The sequence below is a fragment of the Canis lupus genome, chromosome 3 (assembly GCF_048164855.1).
Source record: "Canis lupus baileyi chromosome 3, mCanLup2.hap1, whole genome shotgun sequence".
Taxonomy (NCBI): Eukaryota; Metazoa; Chordata; class Mammalia; order Carnivora; family Canidae; genus Canis; species Canis lupus.
This window is the reverse complement of record NC_132840.1, coordinates 45,606,033-45,624,526: the sequence shown is the minus strand read 5'-3', so window position 1 is coordinate 45,624,526 and position 18,494 is coordinate 45,606,033. Positions and strand designations below refer to the sequence as shown.

The following is an 18,494-nucleotide window of genomic DNA, read 5'->3' as shown; positions in this document are numbered from 1 at the left end:
GGAGTCAGGGGCAGAGGGAGAGACAGACTTCCTTCATAGTGGGGAGCTGGATGCAGGACTCGATCCCAGGATTCTGGTTCATGACCTGAGCTGAAGGCAGACACTTAACCGACTGAGCCATCCCAATGCCCTACATATCACAGTTTTTAAAAGCTAGAGCAATATCTTGCAACCCCACAGTTTTACACCTAGGAATCCATCTTTAATGAAATGTTCAAAGATATACGAAAATATTTGGCTAAAAGTGTGTGCCTCTTTCTTTTTTTAAGATTTTTTTTTAAATTTATTTTAGAGAAACAGAGAGTGTGCGTGGTGGGGAGGGGCAGAGAGAGGGAGAAAGAGAATCTCAAGTAGACTCCCCACTGAACGAGGAGCCCCATGCCCAGGGCTCGATCTCACAACCCCAAGATCATGACTTGAGCCAAAGCCAAGAGTCGATCACTATCTGACTAAGCTATCTAGGCACTCCAAGTGTGTGCCTCTTAAAATATTGTTTATAGTAATGAATAAATTGGAAACAACCTAATGCCCCAAAATCAGTTAAGTAAATTATCAAACACTCCTAAAATGTATCCAAAAACAAAGTTGCAGGTGATAATCTAGTGTCTGGTCTCTGGAAAGCACTAGAAATATGTTAATTAAGGAAATTCTAGCTACAGGATAAAGTGAAAAATGCAGTTTGCAAAATAGCATACTATAGTGATATCATTTCAAAGAGAGACAGACAGAGAGAGGGAGAGGGGTTGGGGAGGAGGAAAGAGAAGGAGAAAGGGGAAGGAGAGAGAAACTAAAACCTGAAAGATATAGTTAAAATTATTATTATTTTTTTTTAAAGATTTTACTTATTCATGAGAGGCACAGAGAGAGAGAGAGAGAGAGAGAGAGAGAGAGAGAGGCAGAGACACAGGCAGATGGAGAAACAGGAGGAGGCCAATGTGGGACTTGGTCCAGAGTCCTGGGATCACGCCCTGAGCCAAAGGCAGATGCTCAACTGCTGAGCCACCCAGGTGTCCCATAGCTCAAATTATTAAAGAGGGATTGTTAGTAGTGAGATTATAGGATTATAGAGATGATGGGTGTTTCCTTTTTGCTGGTCTTAATTTTTAAAAACTTCCTATGTTGTATGCAATTTGATTTTACAATTAAAAATGATTTCAAGCAGTAAGAACATACTAAAGTATTTTAAAACATTTTGGTAAGTTGTAGCATTGAATTATAATGGGAAGAAACTGGACTTCAAATATGTGAAAAGAAAGTTTTATGTGAGTCTTAAAGGAGGTAGGTTTAGAAACATAAATTTAAGACATTTTGAATATTGATTGAGTTGTGGTCCCTCACTGATTACAATGATTTGTGCTGGAGTTATTTTTCCCCTCTGGTTTTAGACAGAATACCGTTGATTTGGCCATAAAAGACACTGGTCAATCTTTTGGGCTATGTTATTCCACAGCATTCTATATAAAGTGAATGCTCAGGGTTATAAATACCTGGTGGTTAGTTAACTTTGCAAAAGATCAAATAGGTTATATACACAGGTGCAAATAAGCTCAATATTTGTTAATGTGAAGTTTGTACAGATGGGAGTGTGATTACGGTTATGAGAGTAAGACCGGGCTGTTAATCACATTGCCAATCTATCCACTGTCAAGGATAGAAACTGACCATACAGCCAGGTACCAGGGAATACCCTGAAGTATACACAGATGAGGCTTATGTTTTTGCTTGTTCCTCCTAATCCCATCCCTTGCCCCATTATTGGAGCACTTACTAATCACAGGCCAGATTTCTTATTAATTTAGAGTCTAACCAAGGATCATTTTCTACTGAGAGTTTCTTGAAGATAGAGTCTGTCTTCTTTGAGTTTCTAGCATTTAACATGTTTTTGGTGCATGGCAAACACTCAGTAAAGTTTATCTCATAATTAGATTGGCTTGATTAATAAAATAATAATGAGGAGAATTTAAAATAACAGAAGCACACAATGCTTCTGGCAATGATCACAGCAATTCCTTCCTCACGGAGAGCATAGGCCAGCCTATTGTGTCAGTAATGATACTAGATAGTAATGTTAAAGACAAATATCCAGGGACTTTTACTGGATAAAAAAATAATCTGCTTTGTTCACAATAAGTAGAGATCAAAAATGGTTAAAATTTAAGTCAAAGATATTTAAACTTTTAAATAAATGGTTAAGTGGAAACGGACTGTTCCATGTATGGTATATTTTAATTTGGTATTTTTGAATGAATAAAGAAATCTTATTTTACCCCATGATTGGTATGAAACAAACTTCTCATAATATGTGTGCATTCATTCACATGTGAGATTCTAAGAAGTGTTTAAAATGATGGCTAAAAATGGAAATTTAGATAATAATAGTTTATATTTCATAAATTACATATTAAAGTACAGAAGATTTTATATATATTTGGATTTCTTTTCAGGGAAAGCGCTGACTCATTTATTTTCTCTCTCTTTTATGATTTGTTTCCAGTCTAAAAAAAATACACATCATCATTTTATTCAAAACGTTGATATAAGTTAACATAGTAAAGTTCACAGGACAAATATCCTGTGATCAAAGTAACCCAGTGAAAGCAATGTGATTTCTAGAGTACCACAAAAACCCTCAAAAATCTTTTTTTGACCTACTTAAATAGGAAGTTTTGTTTGCTAAGAATGCAGAGCCCAAGAACACACGGGTTCTTGAGTCTAAGAGTTAGAGTAAATTCTTTCCTGGCAGTTACAATTTCACACTCATAACCAGAAACCTAGGTAAGGAGTTACAACTCACAAAGTAAATAAATGGAAAGAGTGATGTTCTTTCTAAGCAGCCAGCAGCAGAAAATCTAAAGTCTTCTATGATATTGTCCCAGAAGGGAGCAAAAACCATTCTCTGACTCTAAACATGGCCTGGTGGTTGTGTTCATGGGCAGAGGCCCTCAGCCAACACTGGAAGGGCTTTTGGAGATAATTTGTCACTCAAATTGCAACACAAGGAAAGAGGCCATACATCTTTTGCCTCCTCTGGCTTAAATTAAAAACCAATCTTCCATAACTGTGAAAGTTGCTTATTTCCCCTCCAAAGAAATTGTACCTTCTCGTAACCCCTTACCCCTACCCACAAAGTATAAATAGTAAAATATTTAAGCATGAACTATTTATGTTTCCTGAGGATGTGGACAAGCTAAGCAGTCCTTAAACATCAGATAAGATATCTGCCTGTGACCTCATTTCTTATAATTTGGGGCAAGTTTAGTATGTTATTATCAATTTAAGGCATGAGTTTGCCAACTTTATTCCTTCACCCCAAAACTTACTATTTTCCTTCCTCAATTTACCTCTACCACCTGCCATAGCTCTTTTTTCTTTTGAAAATCATGCAAGATCAAGTTCCCTGAATTAAGTAGGACAATGGCCTTATTTAGAAGAAGGAAGCCTCTTGCTTTTCAGGTGTCCATTCTAGGGACAAGTGGTTACCACCAGGTGGTCTTGCTCTTGCTACATAAGGTCTGGAGATGAGGAAGACTAAGAAATCAAATTTGATTGTTAAGAGGTATAGAGGAAAGGAACATGACAAAGATTCCAACCCCTCTATCTTTCTTCACCGAAATTGGGTCCAGGTGCTCTAGGGAATGAAACTCTGGGTTAAAACAGTGCTGAATTTATTGATCTACTTCTCATAACAGTAGAATCAAGAATTAAGTATATAATTATACAAGTCACCTCATATTACTGTAATAACTTATACATCTTTAGAATATCATAAATACAAATTGAATTTAGCAAGTATTTTTAAGATGAGTGTGATTAATTTTTTTCTTAATAATTACAGTAACAATGATTCACATTTGGTGCAGTAGGAGTAGGAGCAGGGAACTATATCAGAATCTCCTCATGTTTTATCAAAAGCACGTAATTTTAAGGGTTTGGGAACACTGGCATAGCACTTTAAAGTGTGTCATATGCTTTCAAATAGTTTATTAAAATTTGGTGCTTACTAAAGCTGGTATAACTGGCCTCATTTTATAGACATGGCATCAAGGTTCACACACGTGGTTAACTGGCCCAAGGTCACACAGCTTATAAGAGGTATAGCAGGAACATAATGCTAGTTTTGCAACTATTTTTTCTTCCTAAATCTTAGCCTCAAAACTTCTTGATGGGATCTTCTTCAAGGTTGATGATATCAGTTTTAAAGCGAATAAACAAAAAACAGAAGTGTAAAGCAGATGAAAAGAACAACACTTAAAATCTGAGGATGCTGCCCTTTGTGTATGCTGTGTTTGGACAGGCTAGTGTTAAAATTTTGTTTTAAGAATGCATCAGCAACACTTAAAAACTTTTAGAGATCACAATGAAAATTTGTGTTTCTGTCTTCTTTCAAAGAGTCAAAAGATTTAGGAATACAGGATCCTCATAAATGATGCAGCTGGGCAGTGGCTGTCCCAGTAGATCCAATAGACCAACTATGTGCTTTCTTCTCTGCACACCTCCTACCAGCTTCCTTGATTCCTATCTTCTCAACCTGGCCCCTGGAAGTATTTGAGTTTGCAGTTTCTATATTCAACTAAAATAAGAAGTAAACTATATTAATTTATCTCTATTTTTAGACAGGATTTTAGGCTAGTTAATTGCTAGGTTAGCTTTCATTTGAATTTTGAATGTACCTCAACACTTACATCCAGAAGAAATGTCTTTTCCACATATCAGTGTCTCTTGAAAATATCCAGGACATTCAGCAGTACAGTACATAGAGGCATGTGGCTCCAGAAAGTTGCTATACCAAAGCCGAGCTGTTGTTTTGTTAATTCTTGTGATTTGAAATCTTTCTTTGATGCCATTTTTATAAAAATAAAGTTTCCTTGGTTGGCAATTCTTAATTGCTGCTTGGCAATATATAGAGATATTCATACCCATCTTAAAAATTGTGGCTGGTTCTACCCAGATGTGGCCAGAGCAGTTTATATTTGTAATTCCTGGAAATGAATAGATAAACATTTTTAAATTCCATGTAAACCATTAAAATAAGAGATTCAAAAGATAAGCTGTTGCATTTAAATTTTATTCTTTCCTATTCACTAAATGATTTCCACTAGAAGTTTTAGGACTGTCTTTTAACGGATTTGTTTATTATAATGTACTTTTACCATACTTCCTTTGATGCTTGGCAACATAGTACAAAACTAGAGTTAGCCTTTAAGCTACTCTGTCTAAAGTTCAGATGTAATTACTCTCCTGTTTTAGAGAACTGAGACATTATAAGGCTATGCCTTTTTTCAAAAGTAAGATTACAAATAGCACTTGGCACTACAGAATCCAAACCGCATTTTCTAGCTACTCAATCAATCTTTCATTGTTCTATTGTGGATAATGGCTACTTTTATCAGAAAATTATACATTTAGGGGCACCTGGGTGGCTCAATTGGTTAAGAGTCTGCCTTTAGCTCCCGTTATGATCTCAGGGTCCCAGGACTGAGCCTCACGTCAGACTCTCTGCTTAGTGTGGAATTTACTCCTCCCTCTCCCTCTGCCTTTCCCCCCTGCTTGTGCTCTCCTTCCCTCTCTCTCAAATAAATAAAAAAAATCTTAAAAGAAATTTATGAGTTTAATGAATGACAAAAATTACTAATTTTTACTAATTACTAATTACTAATTTTTTACTAATAACAAACATCTATTGCATGATAATCACTAAAAATTCATCATTAATTTAATAACAGGAAAATGTTCAGAATATATTTTGTTAAAAAGCAATTGCAGAACAAGATATTTAATATGGGCTCAATATCAGAAATAAATAGATGAATGGATAAAAGAAATGCACTAAGATATTAACAATGATAATCTCTGTGGGTTAGACTAATTTTATTTATTTATATTTATTTATTTATTTATTTATTTATTTATTTATTTATTTATTTAAATATTTTATTTATTTATTCATAGAGACAGAGAGAGAGAGAGGCAGAGACACAGGCAGAGGGAGAAGCAGGCATCATACAGAGAGCCTGACGTAGGACTCGATCCAGGGTCTCCAGGATCACACCCTGGGCTGCAGGCGGCGCTAAACTGCTGCGCCACCGGGGCTGCCCTAGACTAATTTTTAAATTTTTAATTGCATACTTCTGTTTTAAAAATTATATGGTTAACAATGTATTAATTTTATAACCCAAAATAATAAAGTCATTTTCAATAACTCAAATGAGAGTGCAATGGAGTATCAGTTAAATTAAATTCACATCAAGGAAAATTTATTATTGTCTTTTTCTGGAAATACTTGCATTAAAATACCTTAAAACCTTATCAAAATAGTGAAAAAGATAAGTATTTGATTTTAAGAGGTCTTTATGTTTGGACCATAATCTTAAAGAATTAATTCTTTTTGTAATACAAATGTAATTGAATATTTCCATGTACACAATGAACATTTATGTATAAATCATGAATATTTAAATGTTCAAGTAGTGATAAAAATAATTCCATCATTATTAGCAGGAAATTGAAGCCAAAGGCATGAAAAGGAAGTTTTAAGAAAGCACCTGACTGCTTTAAATAAGGTAAAAAATTCAGGTTCAGACAAACTGCATCTCCAGGACCTTTTAAAAAATATGTCAATATTATCATGGAATTATCATGGGTAGTGTTTGAAAATACATAGAAAATATTTAAAAATGTCAGAAGACTTCAGATTTAGACAAACGTTGTCTTGGTTTTCAAAAATAAAATAAAGAAGAACCCTAGAAATTTTGAACCACTGAGCTTTACAACATTCAGGAATGAATTAGTAAGTCAGTGATTTCTCAATACCTAAAAAAAAAATCAGTAATTGGTGAGGACACAGATTGTGTAAGAATAAGTTATACAAAAATATGTTAACATCTTTTTAAAATAGGGATAGTAGATTGGTCCAAGGAATGTTAATTTTTGTTTTTAATTTCAGCAGAGCTATTGCAAAGGGGGAACATAACATGCTAATAGGAAACTTGGAAAAAATGTAGTGTGCATGATATTGAAACTATTCATAGATTGAACAATATATAAAATAATTTCTAATGGACAGTTTGAGGGTCTCTAATAACATATCGGGGGGGGGGGCTTGACTTATTTCTTTCTCTTTTTTAATGATTTTTTTTAAATTTATTCATGAGAGACAGAGAGAGAGAGAGAGAGAAAGAGACTGGCAGAGACACAGGCAGAGGGAGAAGCAGCAGGCCCCATGCAGGGAGCCCGATATGGGACTCGATCCCAGGACTCCAGGATCACGCCCTGGGCTGAAGGCAGCGCTAAACTGCTGAGCCACCCAGGGATCCCCTTGACTTATTTCTCAACCCTATATTAATTACTTGAATACATAAACAGAAATCCTACTTATCATTTGCATATTTTAAGAAGTCAGAAAAAGTTAGCTAGTGTCTTATTTCTTCTAATTCTCCCTGGATAGGGATGCCTGGGTGGGTCAGCAGTTGAGTGTCTGCCTTTGGCTCAAGTCGTGACCCCGGGGTCATGGGATCTGTCCCGCATCAGGCTCCCCTGCATGGAGCCTGCTTCTCCTTCTGCCTAAGTCTCTGCCTCTCTCTTTCTCTGTCTCTCATGAATAAATAAGTAAAATCTATTAAAAAAAATCTCTTTGGATAGCTGTCAATTTGACTCTGGGAGCGTCTGATATCCTGCTGGAGGTTATTCTAGTTCTGATGATAGGGCCACCTCTATCTCCATTACAATTGTGTTCCAATCTACAGAATCCAGTTTTCCTTTTGTCATCACTCCAAGTAACTTGCATGATTTGCAAAGCATTCCTCAAGGTCTAAAACTCTACCTTGTTGTCACTTCTCTCCGAGTAAATGAATTTCTACCACCTGCCCAGGACACAAAGCCCCAGTAGAAATTCTCAAATGCCAACAGCTATCCTGCCTGAATTTCTGACGATTCCTCAAAGCTGCTTATGCCTGTATCTGTAATGTAAGTGCCAGATGTTTGTGTGAATTATAAGATGGGAATAATAATAGCACAATATTGTTGCACAAGTTGTGAGGAATAAAAGGCTTAGCACAGTGCCTGATACATAGTAACTGTCAACAAAGGGCTTGTGGAGTTGAATTAAATTTAAATGTTTGTTGGATTGTCATGTAACAGTTATATAACAGTTCAAAGATAGAACGTGCCAACTCAGAATAATAAGCTTCTTCATAGAAATGTTCATATATGAGTTAGAGATTTGTTCATTAGGGATACTTGAAAAAAGAATCCTGCTGTTAGGAGGGAGGTTGGACTCTTTTATTTCATTCATGCACATAATTTTTATGTGCATATAGTTTTTCCCAATCTAATAATATTTGATTCTTCAAAGATCCTAACACAATGCCCTAAAAATAACACTCAAGATTTTTTTAAAAAATAAAGGATAACAATAGGTACTAAAAATACAATACCTCCATGACACCAGTTGAAGAATATGTAAAGAGCTATTACCACATCCCATTGAATTGTGATCTGATTCATGCCTGAAAGCAGGAAAAAGTTCTATGTTGCCCTCTAGGAAAAAAATATGAAAAATGTTTAAGTTGTAGTATTTTAATGAAATAACAATAATAAAAAAGGCATTACATTTTTTTCTAACAGTTATTATTGCCTTTGATGAGAACATTTCAATAGGAAGAAAAGAAGGAAGGTGGGAAGGAAGGAAAAAAGAGGAAGAAAAGAGAGAACAGAAGGGAGGAGGAAACAGGGCAAAGAAAAGTCAGTGGTGTGTGAGGAAGTATGATAAAATGGTCTTTTATACCCTTCAAAAGTCACTCTGATTTACCTTAGTAGGACATTTTGACCCTTGATAAAATGTACTTTCTTCTGATCTGATCTCTCTCATCAGAGATTTCTGCTCTAACTCCTGATGATAAATTCCCCCGGCCAGATTTCTGTACCTATGAAGCTCCAAAAATATCAGTCTTTGATGAGTTAAACTTGGGAAAAGCCAAAAATTGCAGAACTTCCAGAAAGAAAGCACCCAAAATGAAGAAAGATGAGGTGAGACAAAGGCATATGTGCTCTCACCAGTTAAACTTAGAAAAAAAAAACAAAACCTTTTCATCTGTAGACAGCTAAAAAAACCACATTATATAAATTCCAAACAATATTGCTATTAGTTTACAACTAGAGTTGCATTATTTAGTTGGTTATTTACATTATTGAATAATTCAGTTATTCAATAATCAACATTATTAAGTTATTTTTAGCTGTTTAATAAGGCCCGAGCCTTTCAAATAAAACAACAAAACAAAATCATGACTCGTCGTATAGCATAACATATCTGATAACATTTCTAAAAACTGGGGTCCCCATGGCCCCCGTGAATATAGGAATCCCTTTCATAATTTGTTAGCAATATTAGGTCTTCTCTTTATAAATAAGAGGCAAAACAAGGCCTAAAATGCTCCTGGTTAGAAGTTAAATACTCCCCCAGTAGAATATATGCAATAATTATTGTTTAAAGTGACACAATGTTAGACAATATTTTAGATCCAACTTTCATCAGTAACCACTATATGAAATATCACAAGAACTTACAAGAAAAAATAACCTGGCCCAAGTATTTCCAAAAGAAAATATAGCTGTTTTTGAGTATTTGGGTGATCATTGTCTCTTTACCTTTCAACTTGTTGGAAGCACAAAATTCCTCTTCAGAGTCAGGCTGCTATCTTGTTGCCTGTGTCATGTCCTCTTTCCCCGCTGCCCGCTTGTCAATAATCACTTTAGATTTTCAGCAACGAGGCAAATGGAAATGTCAGCAAAGCCCTGACCTACATTTCAGATTCTTGAAGAGGAACTCAAAAACTGTCCAATTCAAAATGACTGGCTCTCATGTCACTATTTGGGAAAACCCAGATTACTGAAAGTGAACTGCTTTGTCAGTACTTTTTTTTCTCAGTTTAATTTAAAATGGTCTGTCTCATTCAAGAAGTAGAACATATATATCGACTCTGCCTATCAAAATATAACACCATAATATACAAAACGATAATGCTTAGTTTTAATTTGCAATTAACATTGATGTCTATTATAAACCAATTTCTTAAGACAGTTTAAATGCTACTGCTGACCATTCATTTATTTACCAAGAAATTTTGAGTATCTAATATGCATCAGGTATTGTTCTGGGCATAAAAGATACAATGGTGATTAATTACTGAATAGCTCTTTTGCTGTATTGTTTAAAGTGATTTAATTGCGGATCAGTTGAACTATCACTCAGGCTTTAACAGGATTCTACAAGCAAATAAAAAATTACCAGATATTTGGTACATTTATAGTAGGCATCACCAGGGGCTTTCCCTGGCATACTTTCTCCTCCCACGTCCTCTATTACTTCTACATGAATATCTTTTCACTCCGTGTATTCCTTTTTATCGTAAATGACAGTTACTTGTTGCAATAAACTTCTTAAAGCCAGAAACTCCATCTCACCTTTTAAATTTTTATATTTTTGGTACCTAGTACATTAGAATAGTCTGGGGAAATACTGGAAATATTTCTATGCTCAGATTTATCCTAGACAATGAAAATTAGAATTTCTGTGAAGTCTGGGCACCGTTATTTTTTAATTCCAAGTGGTTATAATGAAGAGTCAGGGTTGAGAACTTTTAGACTATAAGAATAAGAGTGTCTTTGAAGACCACACAGAAGAAAGGACTGTCAACTGGGTTTGAATGATTAATAACAATTTTCAAGGCTGTGAAAGAGACAGTGTGGGAAACATTTCCCATACAAGAACAGAATGTGCAAGTAATAGAGATGTTTTAGGACTGACTAGTTGTTTCTCCAGGTTGAAGGGAATAGGGTGTGAGCTGGAAAATTAAGGTCAGTGGCAGAATGTAATCACTGGGCTTTGTATTCCTGCCAAGTAGCTTAAACCTTTGTCTTGAAGTCAGTTAGAGATAGCCAAGATTGGTAAACAAAGAAATAACATAATCAGATTGGACTTTTAAAAGATAATTCTAATTATTGGGTGGAGAATTGAATGAAGATGAAGAGCCCAGTTAAAAGGCTATTAAAACCCAAAAGCTGGGGGCACCTGAATCGCTCAGTTGGTTAAGCATCTGCCTTTAGCTCAGGTCATGATCCCAGGGTCCTGGGGTGAAGTCACACAGCAGGGCTCCCTGCTTCTGCCTGCTTCTCCCTCTGCCTCTGCCTCCCGCTCCCCCTGCTTGTGCTCTCTCTCTTTCTCTGTCAAATAAATAAATAACATCTTTAAGAAAAAAAAAAAGAAAGAAAATCAAAAGCTCATGAAGGTCCAAAGCAAACCAGGGGCAGCAAGAACTGAGAGGAAGAAACAAAAGGGAGAGCTATACTGAGGAAGATTAGATAGGCCATTGTGACTAGCCAGGGAATGGCGACCCCTGGAGTTGTGCAGTGAACAATATATGCGTGTGAGAGGGGATAAGAATTCAGGAACATGAAGAGTGACTCTGGTATGGTTTTTGCTGACCCAGTAGATAACAACGTTAATCGAATACACAAAAGGAGGAGTGATGGGGAAGTGATAAGTTTTGTTCTGGTCATGTTAATTTGGAGGACCTTACAACATGTGCAGAAAGAACTGTCTGGAGGGCTGTTATAGACATGGGTAAACCTGGGAGAGAAGTTTGGGCTGGAGATCTAAATTTGGAAGATTTCAGCATATCAGTAGCATTAAAACTAAGATTAGAATAAGAAAACTGAGAGAGCACATCCAGAATGATAAGGGAAGGAAGCAGATGGTCAGAATCAGGAAATCTTGACCAAAGAACAAGGAAAGATACAAGGAATGTATGGCCAGCATCAAATGATCAGAGATTAAATTTGATAAGAACTAAAAGAAAGTATTGGATTTGACAGTATTTTTCCTAGAACAGTTTCAGAAAAGAAATAGAGATAGAAAGGGGATCGAAAAAAAAAAAAAAAAGAATGAAAGAAAGGGGATTGAAGTGAGTTAGAATAAAAAATAAGAGAACATTGACTAATCTTTCAGGGATCTGGATAATCAAGATGAGATCTTTTATCCATTTCATCGGTTGGTTGTTTTTCTTATTATTGATTTTGAGAGTTCTTTATATAGTTTGTTTTTTTTTTTTTTTTTTTTTTTTTTATTGGTGTTCAATTTACTAACATACAGAATAACACCCAGTGCCCGTCACCCATTCACTCCCACCCCCCGCCCTCCTCCCCTTCTACCACCCCTAGTTCGTTTCCCAGAGTTAGCAGTCTTTACGTTCTGTCTCCCTTTCTGATATTTCCCACACATTTCTTCTCCCTTCCCTTATTTTCCCTTTCACTATTATTTATATTCCCCAAATGAATGAGAACATATAATGTTTGTCCTTCTCCGACTGACTTACTTCACTCAGCATAATACCCTCCAGTTCCATCCACGTTGAAGCAAATGGTGGGTATTTGTCATTTCTAATAGCTGAGTAATATTCCATTGTATACATAAACCACATCTTCTTTATCCATTCATCTTTCGTTGGACACCGAGGCTCCTTCCACAGTTTGGCTATAGTGGCCATTGCTGCTAGAAACATCGGGGTGCAGGTGTCCCAGCGTTTCATTGCATTTGTATCTTTGGGGTAAATCCCCAACAGTGCAATTGCTGGGTCGTAGGGCAGGTCTATTTTTAACTGTTTGAGGAACCTCCACACAGTTTTCCAGAGTGGCTGCACCAGTTCACATTCCCACCAACAGTGTAGGAGGGTTCCCTTTTCTCCGCATCCTCTCCAACATTTGTTGTTTCCTGCCTTGTTAATTTTCCCCATTCTCACTGGTGTGAGGTGGTATCTCATTGTAGTTTTGATTTGTATTTCCCTGATGGCAAGTGATGCAGAGCATTTTCTCATATGCATGTTGGCCATGTCTATGTCTTCCTCTGTGAGATTTCTGTTCATGTCTTTTGCCCATTTCATGATTGGATTGTTTGTTTCTTTGGTGTTGAGTTTAATAAGTTCTTTATAGATCTTGGAAACTAGCCCTTTATCTGATATGTCATTTGCAAATATCTTCTCCCATTCTGTAGGTTGTCTTTTAGTTTTGTTGACTGTATCCTTTGCTGTGCAAAAGCTTCTTATCTTGATGAAGTCCCAATAGTTCATTTTTGCTTTTGTTTCTTTTGCCTTTGTGGATGTATCTTGCAAGAAGTTACTATGGCCGAGTTCAAAAAGGGTGTTGCCTGTGTTCTTCTCTAGGATTTTGATGGAATCTTGTCTCACATTTAGATCTTTCATCCATTTTGAGTTTATCTTTGTGTATGGTGAAAGAGAGTGGTCTAGTTTCATTCTTCTGCATGTGGATGTCCAATTTTCCCAGCACCATTTATTGAAGAGACTGTCTTTCTTCCAATGGATAGTCTTTCCTCCTTTATCGAATATTAGTTGCCCATAAAGTTCAGGGTCCACTTCTGGATTCTCTATTCTGTTCCACTGATCTATGTGTCTGTTTTTGTGCCAGTACCACACTGTCTTGATGACCACAGCTTTGTAGTACAACCTGAAATCTGGCATTGTGATGCCCCCAGATATGGTTTTCTTTTTTAAACTTCCCCTGGCTATTCGGGGTCTTTTCTGATTCCACACAAATCTTAAAATAATTTGTTCTAACTCTCTGAAGAAAGTCCATGGTATTTTGATAGGGATTGCATTAAACGTGTATATTGCCCTGGGTAACATTGACATTTTCACAATATTAATTCTGCCAATCTATGAGCATGGAATATTTTTCCATCTCTTTGTGTCTTCCTCAATTTCTTTCAGAAGTGTTCTATAGTTTTGAGGGTATAAATCCTTTACATCTTTGGTGAGGTTTATTCCTAGGTATCTTATGCTTTTGGGTGCAATTGTAAATGGGATTGACTCCTTAATTTCTCTTTCTTCAGTCTCATTGTTAGTGTATAGAAATGCCACTGACTTCTGGGCATTGATTTTGTATCCTGCCACGCTACCGAATTGCTGTATGAGTTCTAGCAATCTTGGGGTGGAGACTTTTGGGTTTTCTATGTAGAGTATCATGTCATCGGCGAAGAGAGAGAGTTTGACTTCTTCTTTGCCAATTTGAATGCCTTTAATGTCTTTTTGTTGTCTGATTGCTGAGGCTAGGACTTCCAGTACTATGTTGAATAGCAGTGGTGAGAGTGGACATCCCTGTCTTGTTCCTGATCTTAGGGGAAAGGCTCCCAGTGCTTCCCCATTGAGAATGATATTTGCTGTGGGCTTTTCATAGATGGCTTTTAAGATGTCGAGGAATGTTCCCTCTATCCCTACACTCTGAAGAGTTTTAATCAGGAATGGATGCTGTATTTTGTCAAATGCTTTCTCTGCATCCAATGCGAGGATCATATGGTTCTTGGTTTTTCTCTTGCTGATATGATGAATCACATTGATTGTTTTACGGGTGTTGAACCAGCCTTGTGTCCCAGGGATAAATCCTACTTGGTCATGGTGAATAATTTTCTTAATGTACTGTTGGATCCTATTGGCCAGTATCTTGTTGAGAATTTTTGCATCCATGTTCATCAGGGATATTGGTCTGTAATTCTCCTTTTTGGCGGGGTCTTTGTCTGGCTTTGGAATTAAGGTGATGCTGGCTTCATAGAACGAATTTGGAAGTACTCCATCTCTTTCTATCTTTCCAAACAGCTTTAGGAGAATAGGTATGATTTCTTCTTTAAACGTTTGATAAAATTCTCCTGGGAAGCCATCTGGCCCTGGACTCTTGTGTCTTGGGAGGTTTTTGATGACTGCTTCAATTTCCTCCCTGGTTATTGGCCTGTTCAGGTTTTCTATTTCTTCCTGTTCCAGTTTTGGTAGTTTGTGGCTTTCCAGGAATGCGTCCATTTCTTCTAGATTGCCTAATTTATTGGCGTATAGCTGTTCATAATATGTTTTTAAAATCGTTTGTATTTCCTTGGTGTTGGTAGTGATCTCTCCTTTCTCATTCATGATTTTATTAATTTGAGTCTTCTCTCTCTTCTTTTTAATAAGGCTGGCTAATGGTTTATCTATCTTATTAATTCTTTCAAAGAACCAACTCCTGGTTCTGTTGATCTGTTCCACAGTTCTTCTGGTCTCGATTTCGTTGAGTTCTGCTCGAATCTTTATTAACTCCCTTCTTCTCTTGGGTGTAGGATCTATTTGCTGTTTTTTCTCTAGCTCCTTTATGTGTAAGGTTAGCTTTTGTATTTGAGTTCTTTCCAGTTTTTGAATGGATGCTTGTATTGCGATGTATTTCCCCCTTAGGACTGCTTTTGCTGCATCCCAAAGATTTTGAACGGTTGTATCTTCATTCTCATTAGTTTCCATGAATCTTTTTAATTCTTCCTTAATTTCCTGGTTGACCCTTTTATCTTTTAGCAGGATGGTCCTTAACCTCCATGTGTTTGAGGTCCTTCCAAACTTCTTGTTGTGATTTAGTTCTAATTTCAAGGCATTATGGTCCGAGAATATGCAGGGGACAATCCCAATTTTTTGGTATCGGTTCAGACCCGATTTGTGACCCAATATGTGGTCTATTCTGGAGAAAGTTCCATGTGCGCTTGAGAAGAATGTGTATTCAGTTGAGTTTGGATGTAAAGTTCTGTAGATATCTGTGAAATCCATCTGGTCCAGTGTATCATTTAAAGCTCTCGTTTCTTTGGAGATGTTTTGCTTAGAAGACCTATCGAGTATAGAAAGAGCTAGATTGAAGTCACCAAGTATAAGTGTATTATTATCTAAGTATTTCTTCACTTTGGTTAATAATTGATTTATATATTTGGCAGCTCCCACATTCGGGGCATATATATTGAGGATTGTTAAGTCCTCTTGTTGAATAGATCCTTTAAGTATGATATAGTGTCCCTCTTCATCTCTCACTACAGTCTTTGGGGTAAATTTTAGTTTATCTGATATAAGGATGGCTACCCCTGCTTTCTTTTGAGGACCATTCGAATGGTAAATGGTTCTCCAACCTTTTATTTTCAGGCTGTAGGTGTCCTTCTGTCTAAAATGAGTCTCTTGTAGACAGCAAATAGATGGGTCCTGCTTTTTTATCCAGTCTGAAACCCTGCACCTTTTGATGGGGTCATTAAGCCCGTTCACATTCAGAGTTACTATTGAGAGATATGAGTTTAGTGTCATCATGATATCTATTCAGTCTTTGTTTTTGTGGACTGTTCCACTGAACTTCTTCTTAAAGGGGAATTTTAAGAGGCCCCCTTAAAATTTCTTGCAGAGCTGGTTTGGAGGTCACATATTCTTTTAGTTGCTGCCTGTCTTGGAAGCTCTTTATCTCTCCTTCCATTTTGAATGAGAGCCTTGCTGGATAAAGTATTCTTGGTTGCATGTTCTTCTCATTTAGGACCCTGAATATATCCTGCCAGCCCTTTCTGGCCTGCCAGGTCTCTGTGGAGAGGTCTGCTGTTACCCTAATACTCCTCCCCATAAAAGTCAGGGATTTCTTGTCTCTTGCTGCTTTAAGGATCTTCTCCTTATCTTTGGAATTTGCAAGCTTCACAATTAAATGTCGAGGTGTTGAACGGTTTTTATTGATTTTAGGGGGGGATCTCTCTATTTCCTGGATCTGAATGCCTGTTTCCCTTCCCAGATTAGGAAAGTTTTCAGCTAGGATTTGTTCAAATACATATTCTGGCCCTCTGTCCCTTTCGGCGCCCTCGGGAACCCCAATTAAACGTAGGTTTTTCTTCCTCAGGCTGTCGTTTATTTCCCTTAATCTATCTTCATGGTCTTTTAATTGTTTGTCTCTTTTTTCCTCAGTTTCCCTCTTTGCTATCAACTTGTCTTCTAGGTCACTCACTCGTTCTTCCACCTCGTTAACCCTCGTCGTTAGGACTTCTAGTTTGGATTGCATCTCATTCAATTGATTTTTAATTTCTGCCTGATTAGCTCTAAATTCTGCAGTCATGAAGTCTCTTGAGTCCTTTATACTTTTTTCTAGAGCCACCAGTAGCTGTATAATAGTGCTTCTGAATTGGCTTTCTGACATTGAATTGTAATCCAGATTTTGTAACTCTGTGGGAGAGAGGACTGTTTCTGATTCTTTCTTTTGAGGTGAGGTTTTCCTTCTAGTCATTTTGCTCAGTGCAGAGTGGCCAAAAGCAAGTTGTATTGGGAAAAAGAGAAAAAGAGAGGAGAGAAAGAAGGAAAGAAAAGAGAAAGAGAAAAAAAAAGGGAAGAAAAAGAAAAAAAAAAAAACGAAAAAAAAAAAAAAGAAGAAAAAGAGAAAGAAAAAGAAAGGAGAAAAAAAGGGGGTGGTGGAAGGAAACAAATCAAAAAGCAAAACAAAATAAAAACAAAAACAAAAACAAACAAACAAAAAAAGAACCACCGGGGAGTATCTTCTGATTCTGTGTTAAGTCCCTTGGCTTCTCCTGGAAGTTGTCCGTCTAGCTGGTGTTCTGGGGGAGGGGCCTGTTGTGCTGATTTTCAGGTGTTAGCAGTTGGGGGAGCCGCTGTGCCCCTGCCTGGTGCAGGGCTCGGTGGGGGTTGTTTACCCCGTGAGGCCGCAGGAGGAACAGCCCCAGTGGCGGGGCAGCTCTGGGAACCTGGATTCAGCTCCGGCAGGAACTCCGAGCTCTCCGTCTGCAGGGCCTGGAGGCTCCGGGCGGGGCCGCTGATCTGCTCAGCTGGGGCAGGAGCGTCCTTGGTGTCCTGGGCCCTCCCGGCCTCTGCCTGTCCCGGGGGAGGCCGGATCCTGGGCTGTGTCCCGGCGCCCTGTGCTCCGGAGCCTGCGCTGTTGGATTCGCGCTCCCGGGCCGCGCAACCCCCTCCGCGGAGCCGCCGCCCGAGCCCCTCCGAGCTGCTCCTGGAACCGCGCAGCCCCCTCCGCACGGAGCCTCTTCCTCTGCCCGAGCCCCTCCGAGCTGCTCCCGGGGCCGCGCAGCCCCCTCCGCGGAGCCGCCGCCCGAGCCCCTTCAGCTGCTCCGGGTCCCGCCGGGTCCCGCCGTGCGCGCTGCAGCCCTTAGGGAGCTCGGCGCACTCTCCTGGGCGCGCAGTTGCTGTTACTGTCCCCGGGAGCCCGAGGGCATCCTCGCTCTCCTGGGTCCTGCTCCACCTCCCCGCGAGCCCCTTTCCCCCGGGAAGGTCGGTGCAGCTCCTGCTTCTCCGGGACGGGGCTCTCCTGTCCTGGGGACACTCGCCCCGGCCTCAGCCCGGCTCCTCGCGGGGCCCCTCCCCCTCGGAGGCCTTTGTTCCTTTATTTCTTTTTCCCCGTCTTCCTACCTTGATAGAAGCGCGAACTCTTCTCACTGTAGCATTCCAGCTGGTCTCTCTTTAAATCTCAGGCCGAATTCATAGATTTTCAGGATAATTTGAAGGTTTTCTAGGTAGTTTGGTGGAGACAGGTGATTTGGAGACCCTACTCTTCCGCCATCTTGCTCCTCCTCCTCTTTATATAGTTTGGAAACTAGTCCTTTATCATATACATTTTAAAAATATTTTGTCCTACTCTGTGGTTTATCTTTTCATTTTCTTACC

General features: G+C 38.3%; 1 protein-coding gene and 1 long non-coding RNA gene across 4 annotated transcripts in view; one reads left to right on the top strand and one right to left on the bottom strand.

Moving 5' to 3' along the window:
• Positions 1-9,867, bottom strand: part of IL23R (interleukin 23 receptor) — a 65,596-nt gene extending 55,729 nt beyond the window's left edge. Inside the window, exons 1-3 of the mRNA XM_072820752.1 lie at positions 9,646-9,867; positions 8,433-8,535; positions 4,683-4,979 (exon numbers count right to left, since the gene is read on the bottom strand). Coding sequence (XP_072676853.1) covers positions 4,683-4,979; positions 8,433-8,502 — 367 coding nt within the window. The 5' untranslated portion in view covers positions 8,503-8,535; positions 9,646-9,867. The remainder of the gene's footprint in view (positions 1-4,682; positions 4,980-8,432; positions 8,536-9,645) is intronic.
• Positions 1-18,494, top strand: part of LOC140630474 (uncharacterized) — a 137,368-nt gene that overhangs the window by 91,399 nt on the left and 27,475 nt on the right. The gene's annotated exons all lie outside the window — the stretch shown is intronic.